The sequence below is a fragment of the Brassica rapa genome, chromosome A09 (genome assembly GCF_000309985.2).
Source record: "Brassica rapa cultivar Chiifu-401-42 chromosome A09, CAAS_Brap_v3.01, whole genome shotgun sequence".
Lineage (NCBI taxonomy): Eukaryota > Viridiplantae > Streptophyta > Magnoliopsida > Brassicales > Brassicaceae > Brassica > Brassica rapa.
Window position 1 is genome coordinate 12,528,028 of NC_024803.2, and position 20,118 is coordinate 12,548,145.

A 20,118-nucleotide genomic window follows, 5' to 3' on the forward strand; every position below is an offset into this window, starting at 1 on the left:
AAATCATTAGTTAAATAAATAAAAAATAAAAAAATAAAAAATAATAAAAAAACAAAAAAAAATATATTTTTAATGTTTTCGTATTATACTTTTTCAAGTTCGAACTTTTTTATAAATTTTTATTTTGAATTTTACTTTTCGAAATTTTTTTATTTTTATTTTGGTTTTCAAATTTTTTTTTTGAAAATTATGTTTGAAACTATTTAATTTTTTTTTTTTAATTATTAAGTTTTCATTTATATATTTGTTAGAATTCTAAATTTAATATTCCAAAAACCCAACCTCACCCCTCAACTCTAAACTCTAAGTCTAGATTAGTTAACCATATGAATATAAGAGTCTTCTACCTTCATTAAAAGTGAGAGTAAATGTAGACATGAAAAGTTGTACTATGAATGTGATATTTGTGGTAATTTCCCATATATCTATGTCAATATCACTAAAGTTTAGTAATTTATATCAAGTAAATAAATAATTTTTTTTATTTATTTGCAAAATGTATTGGTTTTGATTTATGTGTTTACTCTAATGTATATACTTTTATGTATACAATTGTTTTTAAAATAGGTGGTTTCTAATATGGTATTTGATCCTGACAATTCCACTAATACATTTCTTCAAATCGAAGTATTTTTAATATTGGAAGCATCATATATATTATTTTATTCAGATTAAATAATTTAGTCTTGATTTTACCTAAAACACTTTTAATGAAATATCATGACACAATTTCAATCTATCTGTTTTTGAGTTTGTTCAGAAAATGGTAGATTTGATCATTCGTCTAATGTTAGTTTCTCTCTAATATCTTGTCAAGCTATTATAATTGTAGGAATGAGAGATTTGAATTATTTATTATAAGTTTTATGGTTTATCATTTAATAAATCAAACAGTTCTTAGTTTATACATAGTTTACATATAATAAAATGGTAAAGCATTATTTTTTTATCGGTATACTCTTAAGTAACTAAACCTCAAAACCGTAGGTTTAATTCAATAAATAATTTGTTTTGTTGTTCTAGAATTAATGATTTTGGACCGAACTGGTAAATATATACTAGACAGACATATATATCGAGTCTGCACTTATATTCTATAACAACTTGATATATTAGTTTTGAACATTAACCTGTGAATAGAGTTTGCCAGTAATTGTTTTTCAAAAAAATGATTCTTAGATATGTAACTGGAGTGAAACTAATTTTTACAGATGTCAATCTTTTTAAATTGACACTTATATAATTCACCGAATTCACAGAAGAAGTTAAACAAGAAACACCACTTATATCAGTAAACAAAAAAAAGAAGTGAAAACACTTATAGAGAGTCAATAGTAAACAAATCGAGAGCAGAATACCAAATCCCTTTTCGTCATTTTACAATTGATGTTACCTATCTGGTTTTGGTGATTTGTGTCAGTCGCAAAACCATTCTGACCACATGCTCCACACTATGCTTTCTTTTTGTTCATATGAAATCTTAAAAATAATTAAAATGATTTGTAATACGTTAATTCTTCATTAACGATGATACATTAATGGACCAACATTTGTATTCGTCATATTACAATCGATAAATATTGTAGTGTTGCAAAATGTTAAAACTATTTAATGAACAACCATTAGTATTAAAAACTCACTCTGCGCATCCACGAGGATTATCATGTAATCTTATTATATGAAACTCAATTTTTCACAATTGCTAATTAACATTGTCGCGACATGTGTTAATAAAAAATTTAAGATGGTAACAAATGTTAAAAACTACATAAGTTTTTTTTATTATAATTATTTTAAAATATTATTTCACACTACATTATCTCTTTAAAAAAAAATCATAACCAAACCAAAAGAGAATTGTTGAAAAATATTCGATAGTAATTTTATTTTTAGAATAATTTGATGATAAACATGATACTCTAAATTATTTAAATAAATTATAAAATACAAATAACATTAACAAAAATGAATAGTAAAATAGTAATTTTTGAAAAGTATTTAATAATAACTGGAAATAACTATTGATAGTAAGTAAGTTTATTTTTCTGAAACCCAAACAAAAAATAATCGTAAAACATTATGTGCTATTAATTTTATTTTTCTAAAATCCTAAACAAAATATAATGGTTAAAATCTAATTCAAAGTAAGAGTTAATTAGCTCAATAGAGAAATATCCTTTTTGAATCTTAACTTTCCTTTATTAAATCCTAAAAAGGAGAATTATAAAATAAAAATGGTAATCAAAAATCCTAATCAAAAGAAATATCCAATCTAACAAATATTTTATAATATATATATATATATTATAGTAATTTTTTATTTTTGAAGTACTAACAAAAAGAGGGTTGTAAACTATTGATAATAGTTTTAATTTTTAAAATAATTTGAGGATGAACATGATATTAAAAGTTATTTAGTTAACAAAAAAAAAGAAATTTTCCTTTTCTAGTAAGAATTTGACAATTAACCTGATATTAAAAATTATTTATTCAACAAAAATGAATTGTAAAATTAGTAGCGGCATTAAAACGGATAGTAAAAGCATCTTTTAAAAATTATTTAATTGTAATTGGAAATTATTTTGAATAGTTATTATATTTTTATAAAATACTAAAAACATAGTTGTAAATATTATTTTATAGTAATTTTTATTTTCTAAACTTTTAAACAAACACAGTTGTAAAAATATATTTGAAAGTAATTTTTGTTTTTTTAATCTAAACTTTAATTTTCTAAAATCCTAAATAAAAGAGAATTATAAAGTAAACAAGTAACTAAAAAAAACTTAGATAAAATGATTTTTGATGAACTTAAATAAAACGATTCAAAAATCCCAAAAATCCTCTTTAGATCACTAAATTTAAATTTACAAAATTTTAAACAGTTATGGAATCTATTCTATTAAAACAACAACATGACTTATTGATATATGTGTGATCCAACTATTTTAATGCAATTATCAAAACCTGTTATTAATCATTTAGGATAAATATTATACAAAAAAGTACAAATATAACTAAAAGCACACAAATATAAAAAAAAAAATTCTCAAAAAATGTAAAACAAAAAATATACCGCCCTTTTAAGGGCGCGTCAGAATCTAGTAAATATTAATACATAATTAAAACATATATTTTTAAAAATATTAGGAATACAAAAAATAAAATATAAACAAAAGAAAACAATAAAATTTAGTAAAATTCATAACATTACCCAAAATACACAATATAGCAAAAATACATAAATTTCAAGGATATATAGAATTGTTTTGAGAGAGAATTATAGAAAAAAATTTGAGAGAGAATTTTCCTTTTCTATATAAAGAATATGTAGAAAAAACTAACACAAACGAAAAATAAGGTAACATTCGCAATATTTATTTTCTAGATTTATCAAACCAAATTAAGCAAAAGATAAAAATAAGTAATGAATCAAATATTTTTCCCTTTTAATAAATAAACTTTGAGGCAAAACCACACAAACAATTAATAGATAAAAAAAATTCAAAAGGTTAGATAAACAAAATATAGAGAGATATAAAAGGAAAACAATAAACATAGAAATAAAAATGTAAAATTGGTTTTTGTAATAGAAATAAGAGATCGTAGATCATTGTGTCTATATAAATAATATAGGGTTTTTAGAATTATATCATGAACTTGAAAAAAAAATATTGAACACTAATCAAATATTAATGTTAAAAGTATATAGTTGAACACTCTGAACATGAACACAAAATAGAATAATCTGTTAAAAGACACATAAGAGCATGAATAAAATTAGATGACTTGGAATAAAAAGAACATCGTAAGATATTTAAGTCAATTTTTTTATTTATAAAAAGAACATATCCACAATTAAACAATCCAAACTATCACATTAAGAAATTTAGTTAACCGCAACTACAATGAAGTTGAATTAAAATAAAATGCATTCCATAAACGACACTCGGTTGGAACATTAAAACATGAACACACCAGAGAAAACTGGAAATGCAGCTAACAAAAGAAAACAAGCTATTCTAAATGATGAACAGATTACTACGATCGAGAAGCCAGTGATTGAAAAACCTCATATACAGCCAAAGCCGGTCCTAGGATGTATAGGGCTAGAAGCAAAAAATAAAATGGCCACTTTTTCAGGAAAACAGAAAAGAAATATGAGGTAAAGAAGTATTGAACATGGGTTGATATTCCTGAAATTAGGAATTGAACTTTTACAATTAGCCTAAAGAAATACTTGACAAAATTGTGGCCGAATTTTTTTGATTAATAAATCGGCTAGAAGTCCATGCTTCATTAGCTTGGTCCAAAGGGCCGACTCTGTATACAACTATCACATTTCAAGCATGGACCGACAATATGAATCAATTTGTAACTGTTAAAAGTCAAATTCTGATTCACATCCATAAACTTTCATTCTCTAACACAATTTTACAAAATATAGGATCCCCAACTTACAAGTACGCAGTTTAGAAAATTGTTACAACTGTCTTTCTCTATAGTCTATCCTATTAAAAATATTAAAAACACGTTCATCTAACAATAATGTAGGATTTAAAGCTGAAGATCAAAGGTATCTCAGTACCGATCCTGACTTATAAGAGACCAGAAGCTATTTCAAAAAAAAAAAAAGCTGAAAATGATTAATCCTTGCTCTGAACTCAGGATGCTTAAGTTCCAACTTTTCTATTATACCACTAGACTAGAGGACTATTTTAGAAAAAAGGCCAAAATTAATATTTTTTTGAAGGTTGGACTGGACTTCCATGCTTCTATAGCTTTCTATCAGGACCGGACATGGGAATCTAGAACTAACAAGGAGTCAAGACCCTCGAATATAAACACTGAATCTTGTAAGAGAACTCATAGAAAATGGGATATCTCAAGATAATCCTGAGGGCAATAATCTGACCAAAATACTATTGATTAACAAGATAAACATGTTATAAAGACGAATATGTCTAAGAAGAAGGCAAAAAGCAAACAATCGTGGTACAAAATCACGAAAAAGCTAATTGATTCACTATCTTTTATCATACTAATTTGTAATTACTTACTTGATAAAATTAGGCCTACATAAGTTTCAATGGGCCCGTGCATATATATAGGATTAACCCCTTTTTCGGGGAAAAAAATATAAAAGAAAAAAGCCAATGAATTGATCACACTCACATGTATTCACTTGAAAGCTTTGGTGTGGAAACTAAAAGTTTAAAACTGAAAGGGAAAGAACCAATTTTGATCTTATGTCACGGAGACGAGTTATCCTACAATAATCTTGAGAACCTCCAGCTCTCGTAGATCAGTAGATGACTATCACAGTCATTGTCAACTTCGTTTCAGAAAATATATACGATATATAATTTAGTGCTTGCTTTTACATCAATGGGAGGAAAATTAATAACTATATGCATTCAGGAAATGGTTCTTTCTTTTTCGTATGCATGATCAAAACTACTATAAAATTGGATCTTTACTACTAGCGGAAGGAGATATACCAGGTTTTGCACAGCTATACATATATGATACGGCTCATGAACTTCAGAACCGTTTCAACTAACTAGCAAAAGAAAAAAACGACCTAGATGAAAGTATTATGAGAGGATTAACTAAGATGCATGACAAGTGCAATGAGTTAGCTAAAGTGTTCAGAATAGCTAGAGATCGATAAGAGTCAAAAGCAAGTGAAGAATATTCAGTTAAGATACTCGGAAATAAAGAACGTGAAAGACAATTTGAATTTCCACAAGGATACGAAATTGCTGGATTTATTGTGGGTGACATGTCTGTTACGTATTCTGATAGAGATGTAATAATGCATCCTAGAATGGATACATCTCATTGGATACGTTTTGTTAAATCCATCGTACATGTCATTTTAATATCCTTTGAGTGTTATTTTTAATAATCAATAGGCTGAATTGGTATTTTTAATTCTTAGAAGATGAATTAATATTATAAAATTAAATCATCAAATCGTACGACAGATTTTCAAATTATTTTCTCTAATGCTGTCTTTTGTTAGTGCAAAGATGACATCGCAGTAAAGTAATACAGAAGATAAATCAAAAAAATAATCGGATACAAACAACCAACTATATTTTATTAAAAATCGCCTAAATAATCTATTACAATATTTGCTTATCAGCTTTACACAGTCTGTCAACACCCTAACAGCTGCTACTGAAAGATTTTTAATCTACCCATAAATCATGTCTTTCTTCTATCAAATACTTCGACAACTGTTTCAGCACGACCAAGACACTCTCAAGAACTTTTCCCTCTCTCTATAAGATCAGCTTATGTGTCCATGTCTCTCTTCAGACGACCCATAGCTATTTTATAGTTATTCTCCACGTTTCCGAAATTCTAGTCTCTAAGACAACATGAATATGGACATCTTCCATAACATTAAGTGTAATTTTTCTTTTCTTAGAATGCACTTATTCCTCTTCCATTAAATCATAAATTTGCTCCTCAAGTTTATTCTTCTTTCCTTATCTCCAAGATATTTTCTTGATCTTCAAATCTATACAATTCTAGCTCAGCACCTTGACTCCACATAATTTTTACCACTCAACACGGCGTTTGTTTCAGCAACTACGTCAGCAATTACTTCACGACAGATATCTTACGTCTTTTTCTTTTTCTTTTCCTGCTATTTTAATAACTTGTTTTCTTTAAAACTAATACTCGAAAACAAACCTAATCTAATTCAAAAACGTCAACTACTTTGTCACTAGCTAATATATTATTTTGGTTCGAAAAGTATAGACACAATAATTAATTAATCTGAATAAGATTCCTGGCATCGATTGGTAATTAGTAAAGACTTAAGGAATAAAATAAAATTAAATAAACGCTATTGATAGAAATAAAGTATGCTTGCTTTTTCATAGGGACTATGCTTAGCTATTTTTTATTAAAATTTTACTATTCAATCTTGAGGTATTCTACCAAACAAAAGAACAACCAATATAATATAGATTCTTATGATATGTTTTTACTATTTTAGCTACTAAATCCGCTTCGAGAATGATAAACAAAAGAGAAGTCTATAAATCTACTCTTCAGTCTTGACAACTCTTTAATTCTGTTGAAAAACTTGGTCAGGCTTCTGCATCTTATATCATTAAGATCAGATTTTTTCAATCAATACAAAAATGTTGACACGTCAATATTTGTAGCATGCATTTCATAACCCAAAAAAAAGCCTCAGAGTTCTGCATGCATCAATGGCATTTTTCTCCACTAATTTTTAGCTCTCCAAAAATTGATTCTTTCTGTAGAGTTTGTTCAAACCCAACTATAACCATTAAAAATGAATCTTGGGTCCATGATCCATCAATCATACAAATATTGTTTGTAAGCTTACGGTTTGTATAGATGATTGGTTATGTCATTCGTCTGGTTCCTTCACTCGTTTGATATTAAACTCAAACTATGTTTGGCATTCTGGTTTCACATTCCTAAAAGTTTCTAAATGGTCCCTATTAATTCCTTCGAAAAGTTTACCAGAAAAGGCCCTTGCTTGCAACTAGTTGCAAGGAAGAAGCCATCTGTGCAGTTAGTTGCTAGGAGAAAGGGTTGGATGTTAAGATGGCCATTTTCACTCGAAATCGTTTTATATAACTTTATTTGGTTTTACAAAGGTCATTTCATAAAATTTTGTTTAGTTTGGTCTTACGATGATCGTTTTGTAAAATTTTGTTTTACGAAGATTGATTCATAAGACTTTGTTTGTAAGAAAAGTGTTTCGCTAAGTCTTTTGTTTGTTTAGTTATACAAAAATTGTCTAGCATAACTATTTTTTGCAAGAAAACTGTTTTGGTATTTTTTGTGAAAGTTATATGAATGTTGACTTCATATAAGTTTTATAAATAATGAACCATTGTTTAAGTTCGACACAACATATGTAGATTTTTTTATCTCAACATTTCCAGCTTAATTTTTTATGACTCATTTCACTGTGTTTTAGCAGTTCTAACTGTTGATCTTGACGGTTTTACGGATCTGTTATTTTCATAACTAGAGCCTGATTGTTCCAGGATCAGTTATGCTAACTGTAGCTTTTGTTAATTATCTCCAAAAATAGATTATGCTAATAAATAGTGTTAGATTAACAAAAGTATATTACGCTAATACTTTATGATATATAAGTTTTCATACTGTTTTGCAAAAAAAATTGTTTATGAGTCGTATTGATAAGATTATCAAAAAAATTGTGATTTGAGTGATTGTATTATTCAGTTATGTGTGTTTGTGTGTTCTTATTACACAGATTTTAAATATTTATATTATTTTTCAAATACCTAAATTTTATAGTTTGTTTGTTTTATTCAATTAATTATTTCACATGTATTTGTTTCTCCTTATTATATATATTGGTTACATGTTTAATTATTTGGCAAACTAAAATATGCAAAGTTCAAAAAAATTGAAAATTATTTTATATTTCCTTATCTATTATTAAAACTAATAAATGGATCTAATTTCAATTTAAGTTATAAGTAGTAGTAAGAAAATAATAATTATTTAGTAATTTTTTGAATTTTATGACAATTTTAAAATATTCATATACCATAATCTTTAGGTACAACATAATCTTTAGGCACAACCGTGCAGTATTTATTTTCATGTTTATATATACATATATTTGTTTTACATAATTAGTATGTATTTTTAATGTTAACATGTATTTAAATGTTTCTATAACTATTTCAAATACAATAATTTTATATTTTTCATACTGTAAATTAATTCATTATTTCAATTAATCACATATATATGTTGCTTCTTAATATATATTTAATTTGTCCTATTGAATTTTCTTTTGATTATTAAACCAATTTTTTATGCATGAAACAATAATTTGAAAATATTCATATACGCTAATATTTTATGATATATAAGTTTTCATACTGTTTTGCAAAAAAAATCTTTATGAGTCGTACTGATAAGATTATCAAAAAGTTGTGATTTGAGTGATTGTATTATTCAGTTATGTGTGTTTGTGTGTTTTAATTACACAGATTTTAAAAATCTTATGGTTATACTGATACTCTAAAATTTGAATCTTATGAGCAAAAAAAAAGAATTTACATTCTAATAAAAATAGATTTTAAAGAATTGCTAAATTAATGATAAGTAAATTTTTCCAATAACAAAAGATTTGAATGGAATTTAAAAGTTTTCACCCCAGTAATAAAATTTTTACTAAAGTTTTAAAATCTCATACACCAATAACAATGAATCCCCAAATTTTATAATTCCATTAGAATTACAACTTCCAATAGTTCTCTATGTCGTTTATCTTATGGCAGGAGAAGGGCAATGAAAACGACATTGTCTTTTGTCTTTTGTGGATGGTATAAAATCAGAAATTTAATTATATTTTTAATTTTAAGCTCTCCAAGATATTTGTTGATAATGTTCTAAAATAAAAATTGGTTGATTAGAGCAAGTTGTAATATATATGTGTTGGATTATAAGAAATAGCGACAACTACTAGATATATTTATAAATTGTTCAGAGATTAAAGAATTAATTTTCGCCCATAACATTTCTTTTCTTTTTTTTTTTAGTTTAAAAGATAAAAGAAGATGCTGTTAATAACTTAACTAGATTTTGATCCGCGCTTGGAAAGCGCGAACTTGTTTTTGTAATTAAATATATTTTAAACGAAATTCTATATAAGATAGTTTATAAGTTTGAACACATTTATCCAAAATTACGGACCAAACCGTACTAAATTGAAAAACCAAAATTAAACTGAACTGCATAAATAATAAAGCAAATCATATATCTATGATTGAAAAATTGAAACCGAACCGAGAAGCAAATGAGTACCTAAATTTTTAAATAAAAAAATATATATTTAAAAGTATTAATTACATTCAATCTTTAAATAACCAAATATCCTAAAAATACTATTTATAAACTGGATAACCCGAAAACTTGAATTACCCGAATGTTTTTATTTGGTTGATAAATAATTTAGTTAACCAATAGTATAATTTATGTATATAATTATTTATTTAAAATATATTTACATGTATATAACTATGTTTAATATAACACATAGTATCAAAACTATTTTCAAAATAATTTTCAAAATAATTTTATGTTTTAAAATAAGTAGATTTTGTTCTATAACACAATTCTACTGCTAACCTATTTTAAAGTATCTATATAGTGTTAATAAATAGCAAAGTGTTTTCAAAGTTTTTAGAAGTTATCACTAACCGATTTATAATTGGTTAGACTAAATATCTAACATAACCGAAGATAAATAGCCATTTTCTGAAAATATAGCAGATGGAAAGATTGAACATGTTTTATGTAGACCATGATCATATCTATGGATTCATATAGAAACTTGTTTGGTATTAAATTATACAACCAACTTGGAATATTAAGTTGTGACGAACATCGTTTAGTTTGTGAATGATAAAGTTGAAGTGTTCATATATATATAACATGGTTAATGAAATCAGTTTAGTTAATAAGGTTGGTATAAATTAATGGTTGATCTCTATAAAAGATGAAATTTCCTTTACAGTGGATATTGTATTCTGTTTAGTTTTCGAAGGTATTAACTATTAAATAAATCACAAGTAACCATATATATAAATATAGGATGGACATTATTTAATAATAGCACAAAATAATTATGATGGAATAATGAGTATATAGAAAACATATATGTAGAGAATTAGGTTAATACCATTTTTTATGATTAATTTGCCTTTAATGAAGAATAATTAAGTTAGTAATATGAGAAATAATAGGAATTCTAGTTGAATGAAATGGTCCAATTATGACTTGTTTTAAGTAGATTTTTTAGGATTCCTTCCCTTTTAATAGTATTGATTTTATATGATGATAAGAAGTTATGGTCAGAATCAAAATGAAAATTGTGGTGTGAGTAAAGAAATGAGTGCGTCCCAATCATTGCACCACGAGTCAAATACAACAGATCCAACATATATGTGTTGCTTTTCCATCAATTCTAGCATTTTAAAGGAATTTTTGATACTATGTTGAATGCACAAATTGTTTGACAATAAGTATACCGTACACACTAATTCAACCTAGAGATCGAGGAAATTCAATAAAACAAATATTCATGCCACTTGCGATAAGCATGAAACCATAGCAAGGATAATGTGATTATCACGTTTCACAATTTTACTGTTTACATATGTTATAGTCTTATGAAATATTTGTTGCTTTAACTTGATTTACTAGATTCTGACCCGCCCTTCAGAATTTTTTATTTTACTTTTTTGACAAATTTAATTTTTATATTTGTGTTTTAATTATATTTTTGTAATATTAATTTAATTTAATATATTTTTGTGTAATATATTTTTATATTAAATATGTCAAGTTGCATAACTATACACTCGTGCCATATACATTTCATAAATTATTTTTAAACTTTATTCTTAAAAATTACAACATATTATATTTTCTTATTAGTTATCTAACATAATTAGTCAAGAATATTTGTATCCAAAAAAATCTGACTCAAAATCGACTCGAAAATCAAAATCTTATATTCTATTAAACATAGCCTATATACTGGAACGGTTCTTAAAGTGTTATATCTGAAAACCAATATCAAATCCAACATGCACCAAAGAACGAACATTTTTTTTTGAAAATTGTGTAAATTTTTTTTAAAAAATATATTCTATTAAATATATACAGATATATGTAAATGTGTCAATATGGTCTTAACTAACTTTAAGTAAAATCACATTTAATAAATACCTTTTAATCGAATAACCTATTTAAAACCCGTTAACCTAAATGAGTTTATATGAATATTTATTTCTAATAAAAGTCCACTTAAAACCCATTAAACCCTATTTTAATATCATGTACTTTGTTAATTGATAAACTTAATGTATGTGTAAAATATTTAAAATTTAAATAAATTAATGTCTTGTTTAATAAATCACAATTTTTTGGGCTGAGATGTAAGTTATGTTGTTGTACTGTGATAATGCTTTTTGGAAAAATTGGTGTTCAGTTGTATTGTTGCTATAAATATATGTTAAACATGATTACAGACCTTAAGTTGAAATGCTTTTATATTTTTTATAAAGCTTTTTTATTAAATGTTTTATATCGATGTAAACAGATTTAAATCATACATGGATGGAACTGAATAGAGTAAAATATAAAAATCCGTTTCAAATATTTTAATATAAATTATATTTAAAACTAATATAAATTGTATATACCATTATTATTAGGCTTGTGTAAAACTGTCAAAAAGTAAGAAGCAGTTTTAATATTTTTATTTTCGGAATAAACCAATATTTTTCAATAGAAACAAATCAAATTTATTTGATATAATTTGTAATTTTGTATTTTTCTTGTGTTTTAATCTATTCTTATTTTTTTACATGGGTAAAAGAAGATATACAGCTAATCACGATTTGTAATCATGATTTATATTGTGATTTATAAAACAAATCTGATCAATATATATATATATATATATATAGATATATATGATAACCGGTTAGAAATATAAACTGAAAAGGAAAGCTATGCGGCCTAGTGGAAATAAAGCATACACCCGTTGCATTATCCCGTGTTCGAATCGCTCCCTTTGTGTTTTTCATTTTTTTTCACTAATGGCATAAACGCAATTTTCCTTATCTTCTTCCCTAGTCGAATTAGGTTTCGCAGAACAGAGTTTTAGAGCAGCCATTGTTTTTCTTTTAATATCCATCGATTGTTATGCGTTTTTGTTGATTTTTATGCTTAAATCTTGCAGATTTGACATATAATACTGAATTTTTACTTCTAGAAACCAAAAAAGAAAAAAATTGATGATTCGTTTAAGACAAACATCCATGGTTAACAATAACAAATAGGTTACGTATACTAAAACGATGCCAAAAAAAGTGTATACTGAACCTAATTCGAACAAAGAGCAATCCGATTTAGTGGCCGATCTACTCTTCCTTTTGGTTTTTAGTGGAACTTGTTCTCTGTGTATATTCTCCAAGTTCTCATTTTTTTTTCAATAACCGTTTTGTTTGCCCCGGCCTTCCATATCGGATGATCATGAGAAATCATGTGTAGGATCAAAAACTAATAATCCAACTGGTTTATACAGGAAGAAAAATAACAGTTTTGTTATAGAAAAATAGAACGTGGTTATCGTTGATATAATAGATGCAGTTATATAGGAAAATCAGTTTTCTTAAAAATAAAAAGTTGGACCCTACTTTTATCAATGGGTCACACTGCTGTTTTAATAGAATAGATTATGATTATCACGCACACATTATATGTATATCAAGGTAATAAATCATACTAGAATGACTTATTTCATATTATTTTATAGAGAGGTCAGATAAAAAATTCAGTACCGTACAAATAAGACCAAAACACGGAAAAAATATCATAGAATATTGCAGACCTAATAAACAAAATTTTTGAGCTTTCAAGAAATTAACGCACTGTCTATTGTCTATTGCAAGAGATGCAATCCACATGTCGAGCAAACGGATATGAGAGGTTCATTAGCTATACATATTCAGAGTATTATAAATGGTATAAGAGCCAAATCCAATATAGACTTCCGCTAATATGAGTGACATTCCTAGAATGCAATGAGAACGTTATTTATCTTTGTGAGGAGTGATTGTCATATTTTTGTTTGTGGTATATGTTAAAAAGTTTAAGAGAATTGAATTATATAACTATTTTTTAAAGTGTATTTATCTTTTCGGATATGTATCCAAAGAGAAATCTAGAAGGAAGTGTGCCTCAGTTTGAATATTCAAAAGATGGATGATCTATCGAAAAATTTTATGATATCGTGCGAGTGAGATAAAATCACGAAAAAGTTCATGTGATAATTGTAAAATCATAAATAAACAAATTTTTGAATTTCCAAAAAAATTAACGCTTTGTCGTCTGACGTACGGATCAAACATGAAAAATACACTAGCCGTAGGTAGTCGGACCATTATAGTATTATTTTGTTCCTTTGGAACAATGAATGTTCTCTGGTAAATCATATATTACCATATTTTCTAATTAAAGATTATCTAAATATTAAATATTAGATTTACATTTTATAGTTCGATGTATTTAAACTTAAATTTTTGATAAATTACAAAACCTCAAATTTAAAATGTAAATGTAAATTTTAAATATGTGTATGCGTGTCATGATCATGTTTAAAGTATATAAACGGCATGTGTTACACTGCTATAGTGATTTTATATTATTACTAATTATACAAAAGTTTTTTTTCGCGGCTAACAAATGTATATTAACTACTGTCTAAACCCCAATGGATTACTTGCAAAATATATAATAAGAAGAAGCAGGCGATCACGTCTCTCTCTCTCTCTCTCTCTCTCTCTCTCTCTCTCTCTCTCTCTCTCTCTCTCTCTCTCTCTCTCTCTCTCTCTCTCTCTCTCTCTCTCTCTCTCTAATGTGTACTGCTCCTTCTGCTTCTGTATAAATTTGCCACCATATTGTTCATTTTGTCACCTCATATCCTCTCTCTCATGCTTTCCTCTAATTCTCCATTGAAGTTCTAAAACTCCTTCAAAGCTGATGAAGGTTAATATTGCTTACTTCCATCGAATTTATTTTATTTTATACCTTATCATGTTGATTTTTTTTAGTTTTAAAATTTATTTAGTTCTCATTCTTTTGTCTTTTACACAATTTCGTCCATACATAGCTCAAATACTTATAATAAAAAGCGATACAATGGCCACTAAAAATTTACAACGTTCTTTGTTGATAAAAAAATTACGTACCATAATCTTGTAGAACTTACAAATTATATATTTTTCATACAAATAAGAACGTAGCATAATCTTTCTAACAAATTTCTAACAACTAAAAAAAAAATTTGTGAACATTTTTCTCGTACATACAAATTTGGGTTATACAAAACAGATAAGCTCATGAACTGAAATCTTGAATTTTTTACCTCGCTTGGTCAGGCTCAAGGAATGCCTGAAAAACAATTAGGAGTGCTTAAGGCACTTGATGTTGCGAAGACGCAACTCTACCATTTCACGGCGATTCTAATTGCTGGAATGGGTTTCTTTACTGATGCCTACGATCTCTTCTGTGTCTCTCTGGTGACCAAACTCCTTGGCCGCATCTACTACTTCAATCCACTGTCAGACAAGCCTGGCTCACTTCCCCCTCACGTTGCGGGAGCGGTCAATGGTGCGGCTCTTTGTGGAACCCTTGCTGGTCAGCTCTTCTTCGGATGGCTCGGTGACAAGCTTGGAAGAAAAACAGTGTATGGTATCACTTTGATCATGATGACTTTGTGCTCCATCGGTTCGGGTCTCTCCTTCGGTAACAAAGCCACGGGTGTCATGACCACCCTTTGTTTCTTCAGGTAAAATTATAATTATATATGTATGCTATATCTTTGATATGCTTCTTTTATGACTAGTTAGATTTAAACCTGATATATATTTTGATATGCATCTTTTTTGATTAGTCAAATTTAAACCTGATATATATATATATACTAGGATAAGACCCGCGCCTTGCGCGGGATTAAGTTATTATTTTTATTATATTTTGGAAAATGAAACAATAGTTTGGCTTCATTTGGATTACGGGTGTTCAATCCGAATATCGGGTTGGTTTCGGTTCGGTTTGGTTTTTTTCGGTATTTGGTTAGTAAAATATAATTACTATTCTAAATCCATATTTACTTTGACTTTAGTCTTTCACATACTTTTGAAAGATTTCAACTGGACGACTAAATTGATCAGCCAATCTTATTGCTTTAAATCATTAGTGTTTATATATATATTATTTAGTTTAAATATTTATTAAATAAAAATTCATATGCGTTATATTTTATGATCATTTGTAATTTATTATAACAAAAAAATAATCTTTTGATCACATTATTTTCAGAGTGGAAATATTCAAATTTCTAATAATATATAGACGTTTTGAAAATTCAAATATAACATATAAGAAAAAATATAAATGTTTTTATTATATATTTAATGTGATTTTTAATATCTTTCAATAATATAAAATTAAAAAAAAAGAACTAAGATACCAAAATTGTTATCAAATATTTATTATTCATAATAATTAATTTTCATATATACGTTAATCATATTAGGTAATTTCGTAGCTTCTAATTAAGGAAAGTGCAAAAAATATTTTGGTAGATTATTTATCAATTCGATAGTTAGTTTAATAAAAAATATAATGTAAGTCAAGATGGACCAACCTATTTGTCTAAGAATAGTATATTTTATATAGTCATTTATTAAATGAGAATTTATAATCATACAGTTCTATGATCATTCATATCATTTTATAACTGAATATTTAAATCATCGATAACAAAATTTTCAATGTGAAATCTTTAATAAGTTTATAATTTATAAATGTTTTTGAAAATTCATTGAAAGTTTTAATATTAAATTATTTATGTAATCTTATGGTATATAGTATAATCTATATATATATATATAAATATATATGTTTTATTATTAAATGATATTTTTTACTCATATGGTTTTAAAATAATGTGTATCTTCTTATAATATTAAATAAAAGTTCATATTAATACAATTTTATGATCATTTGTAACTTATTATGACAAAAAAATAATCTATTGATCACAAAATTTTCAGAGTGGGGATCTTCAAATTTCTAATAATTTATAGACGTTTTGAAAAATTCAAAATATAACATATAAGAAAAATTATAAATGTTTTTATTATATATTTAATGTGATTTTTAAATATATTTTAATAATATAAAATTAAAAAAAGAACTAAGATACAAAAATTGTTATCAAATATTTATTATTCATTATAATTAATTTTACATATACGTTAATCATATTAGGTAATTTCGTAGCTTTTATTTAAGGAAAGTGCAAAACATTTTTTGGTACGTTATTTATCAATTCGATAGTTAGTTTAATAAAAAGTGTAATATAAGTTAAGATGGACCAACCTATTTTTCTAGGAATAGTATATTTTGTATAGTTATTTATTAAATAAGAATTTATAATCATACGGTTCTATGATCGTTCATATCGTTTTATAACAAAATATTTAAATCATCGATAACAAAATTTTCAATCTGAAATCTTTAATAAGTTTATAATTTATAAATGTTCTTGAAAATTCATTGAAAGTTTTAATATTAAAATATTTATGTAATCTTATGGTATATAGTGTTTAATATATATATATATTTATTTTATTATTAAATGATATTTTTTACTCATATGGTTTTAAAATCATGTGTATCTTCTTATAATAAAAATGTTAAACCATTGATCATTAATTTTTAACATAATAATTTTAATAGTTTTAGTCATTTATTGTCGTTTTTAAAAATTCAAAATATAACATATACGAAAAAATCTAAATTTTATTTTTATAGCTAATTTGATTGTTTAATTTATTTTAATAATATAAAATTAAACAAAAAATGATGGAGGAGATATATATTGTTATCAAATCTTTATTATTAAACTCATTAATTGTCATATATATATTAGTCATTTATGGTAATTCCGTAGGTTTTATTTAAGGAAAGAAAATATCATATCATATCATTATATCATATAGTTTGACCAACTTATGTATCTAACAACATATAAAAATCGAATGTGGACCTACTTATTTTTCAATTGAATGTAATTGACTACCTAATTGAGTGTCACCTATGCATTAGGGCCTCTTTTAATTAATACAAAATTGAGGTTACATCTTTTCAAATGTTCCTCAATTAGTATATAAGGGATATACACACACAAACATAGTTTCCCCCCAAAAAATACACACTAACATACAAGTAATAAGTAATTAATGTTTAGGTTTTGGCTGGGATTCGGTATTGGAGGTGACTACCCTCTTTCTGCGACTATTATGTCTGAATACGCTAACAAGAAGACTCGCGGTGCTTTCATCGCTGCCGTGTTTGCTATGCAAGGTGTTGGTATATTGGCTGGAGGTTTTGTGGCACTTGTAGTATCTTCTATATTCGACATGAAGTTTCCAGCACCGACCTATGAAGTTGATAGGCTTCTCTCAACGCCTCCTCAGGCTGATTACGTTTGGCGAATCATCGTCATGTTTGGTGCTCTACCCGCAGTCTTGACTTACTACTGGCGCATGAAAATGCCAGAGACCGCTCGATACACTGCTTTGGTTGCAAAACACATCAAACAGGAAACACAAGACATGTCCAAGGTCTTACAAATACAACTTGAGGTGGAGGAAAGAGCGGCAGATATCATGAAAGACCCCAGACTTAGCTATGGCTTGTTCTCCAAGGAATTCGCCAAACGCCATGGTCTTCCACTCCTAGGATGTACAACCACATGGTTCTTGCTTGACATTGCCTTTTACAGCCAAAACCTGTTCCAAAAGGATATCTTCTCGGGTATTGGATGGATCCCAAAGGCATCCACCATGAACGCCATCCATGAGGTTTTCAGGATTGCTAGGGCTCAGTCTCTCATTGCGCTATGCAGTACTGTCCCTGGTTACTGGTTTACGGTTGCGTTTATTGAGATCATGGGAAGAGTTGCGATCCAGCTGATGGGATTCTTCATGATGACTGTCTTTATGTTTGCCATTGCCTTCCCTTATGATCACTGGACCAAACCGGAGAATCGTTTAGGGTTCGTGGTTATGTACTCTCTCACTTTCTTCTTTGCCAATTTTGGACCAAACGCAACCACTTTCATTATACCGGCCGAGATATTCCCAGCTAGGCTAAGATCCACGTGCCATGGGATATCAGCCGCAACAGGTAAGGCTGGAGCCATCGTGGGAGCTTTTGGGTTCCTATACGCAGCTCAGCCACAGGACAAGACCAAGACGGACGCAGGGTATCCACCGGGCATTGGAATCAAGAACTCACTGATCACGCTTGGTGTCATCAACTTCGTCGGTATGCTCTTCACCTTCCTTGTCCCTGAGCCCAAAGGAAAATCCCTCGAAGAATTATCCGGTGAGAATGAGATTGGGACATGATCAAGATGAAATTATTGTTTTTGTATTTTCAATTTTATTATGTGGATTGTGGAGTCTGTTTTTGCTTCTTTTTTTTTCTTGGGTTCACTGATCTTGACGTTATGATGTTTATAAGAAGAATAATATTTCTAATCTTCCGAGCATTAGCGAACTTGATTGGATTCTGTTGGGAGGAAGATGAGAGTTGATGTATTTGTTTGAGATAAATATTTGTGTTAAGTATTATATTATTGTGATGTAAACTAAATGTTATAATCCTAGGCTAGGCCGAGTGGTTGAATTATGTGTAGATTCAAGTTTCGGTCTTCGGTTTCTCTTTGGATTTAGATTTTTTTTATATAAATAATAAACAAAACAATTTATAAGTTCAAAAAAGTAGACAAATCTTAGTTGACAAAAAAAAAAGTAGACAAATCTTAAACCAGTTACCAACGATTAAACAAAAATCAATTGTGATTTTGGAGATAATTGAAAATATTTTTAAAGTTCATGTTTTAATTTTAAAAATTAAAACATTAACTCATACTATACCAAACATATATGACATAAAATAAAATAAACAAATTAAAATAAATTGAATCCGAAAGCCTGAAATGACCCGAACCCACTAAAATAAATCATGCCGAATTTTCCGACATAAATACCTAATATTTTTTATTCTAAAGTATTTTGGGTTATGGTTTTATATAAACCAAACCCAAATGAATATCCAAAAACCCCAAAAAAATCAAAATCTCAAAAGAAACGCATACCAAACCCGAACTCAATCTCAAGTTAGTACCCAAAATATTCTTAAATACTATTGAGTACTTAAAGTAAGTATCTATTAAATGTATAATTAACTCAGATATTTAGATTAATATATATATATATATATTTAAGTATTTAGTCAAAGATTTAAAAAAAATTATGTTTTGACAGTTGTTTTTGAAGTTAAGTTATGAATAAATTTGCGTCTGAAATTCAACTTCAACAACGTTGATTTATTTTGAAGTTTAAATTATGTTTCCTATTTGTTAGAGACTTAGAGTTGTTAGTTGCTAATTTAACTTATTTATGTTTTTTTCCTCTTAAA

At 27.1% G+C, this 20,118-nt stretch overlaps 1 protein-coding gene across 1 annotated transcript; it reads left to right on the forward strand.

Moving 5' to 3' along the window:
* Window positions 1-111: 111 nt before the first annotated feature.
* LOC103839273 (probable inorganic phosphate transporter 1-3) lies at window positions 112-19,941 on the forward strand. Its single transcript, XM_033280268.1, has 2 exons — window positions 112-15,409; window positions 17,879-19,941. Exons 1-2 carry the CDS (start codon window positions 15,009-15,011, stop codon window positions 19,041-19,043), a joined length of 1,566 nt encoding a protein of 521 aa, XP_033136159.1. The 5' UTR covers window positions 112-15,008; the 3' UTR covers window positions 19,044-19,941.
* The last annotated feature ends 177 nt before the right edge of the window (window positions 19,942-20,118 follow it).

What these genes read in the sequence shown, in the direction of transcription:
- LOC103839273 (XM_033280268.1), top strand. Translation starts at nt 15,009, where the DNA reads ATGCCTGAAAAACAATTAGGAGTGCTTAAGGCACTTGATGTTGCGAAG. An exon ending in ACCACCCTTTGTTTCTTCAG is followed by an intron (nt 15,410 to 17,878) that starts GTAAAATTATAA and finishes ATTAATGTTTAG; the next exon opens with GTTTTGGCTGGGATTCGGTA.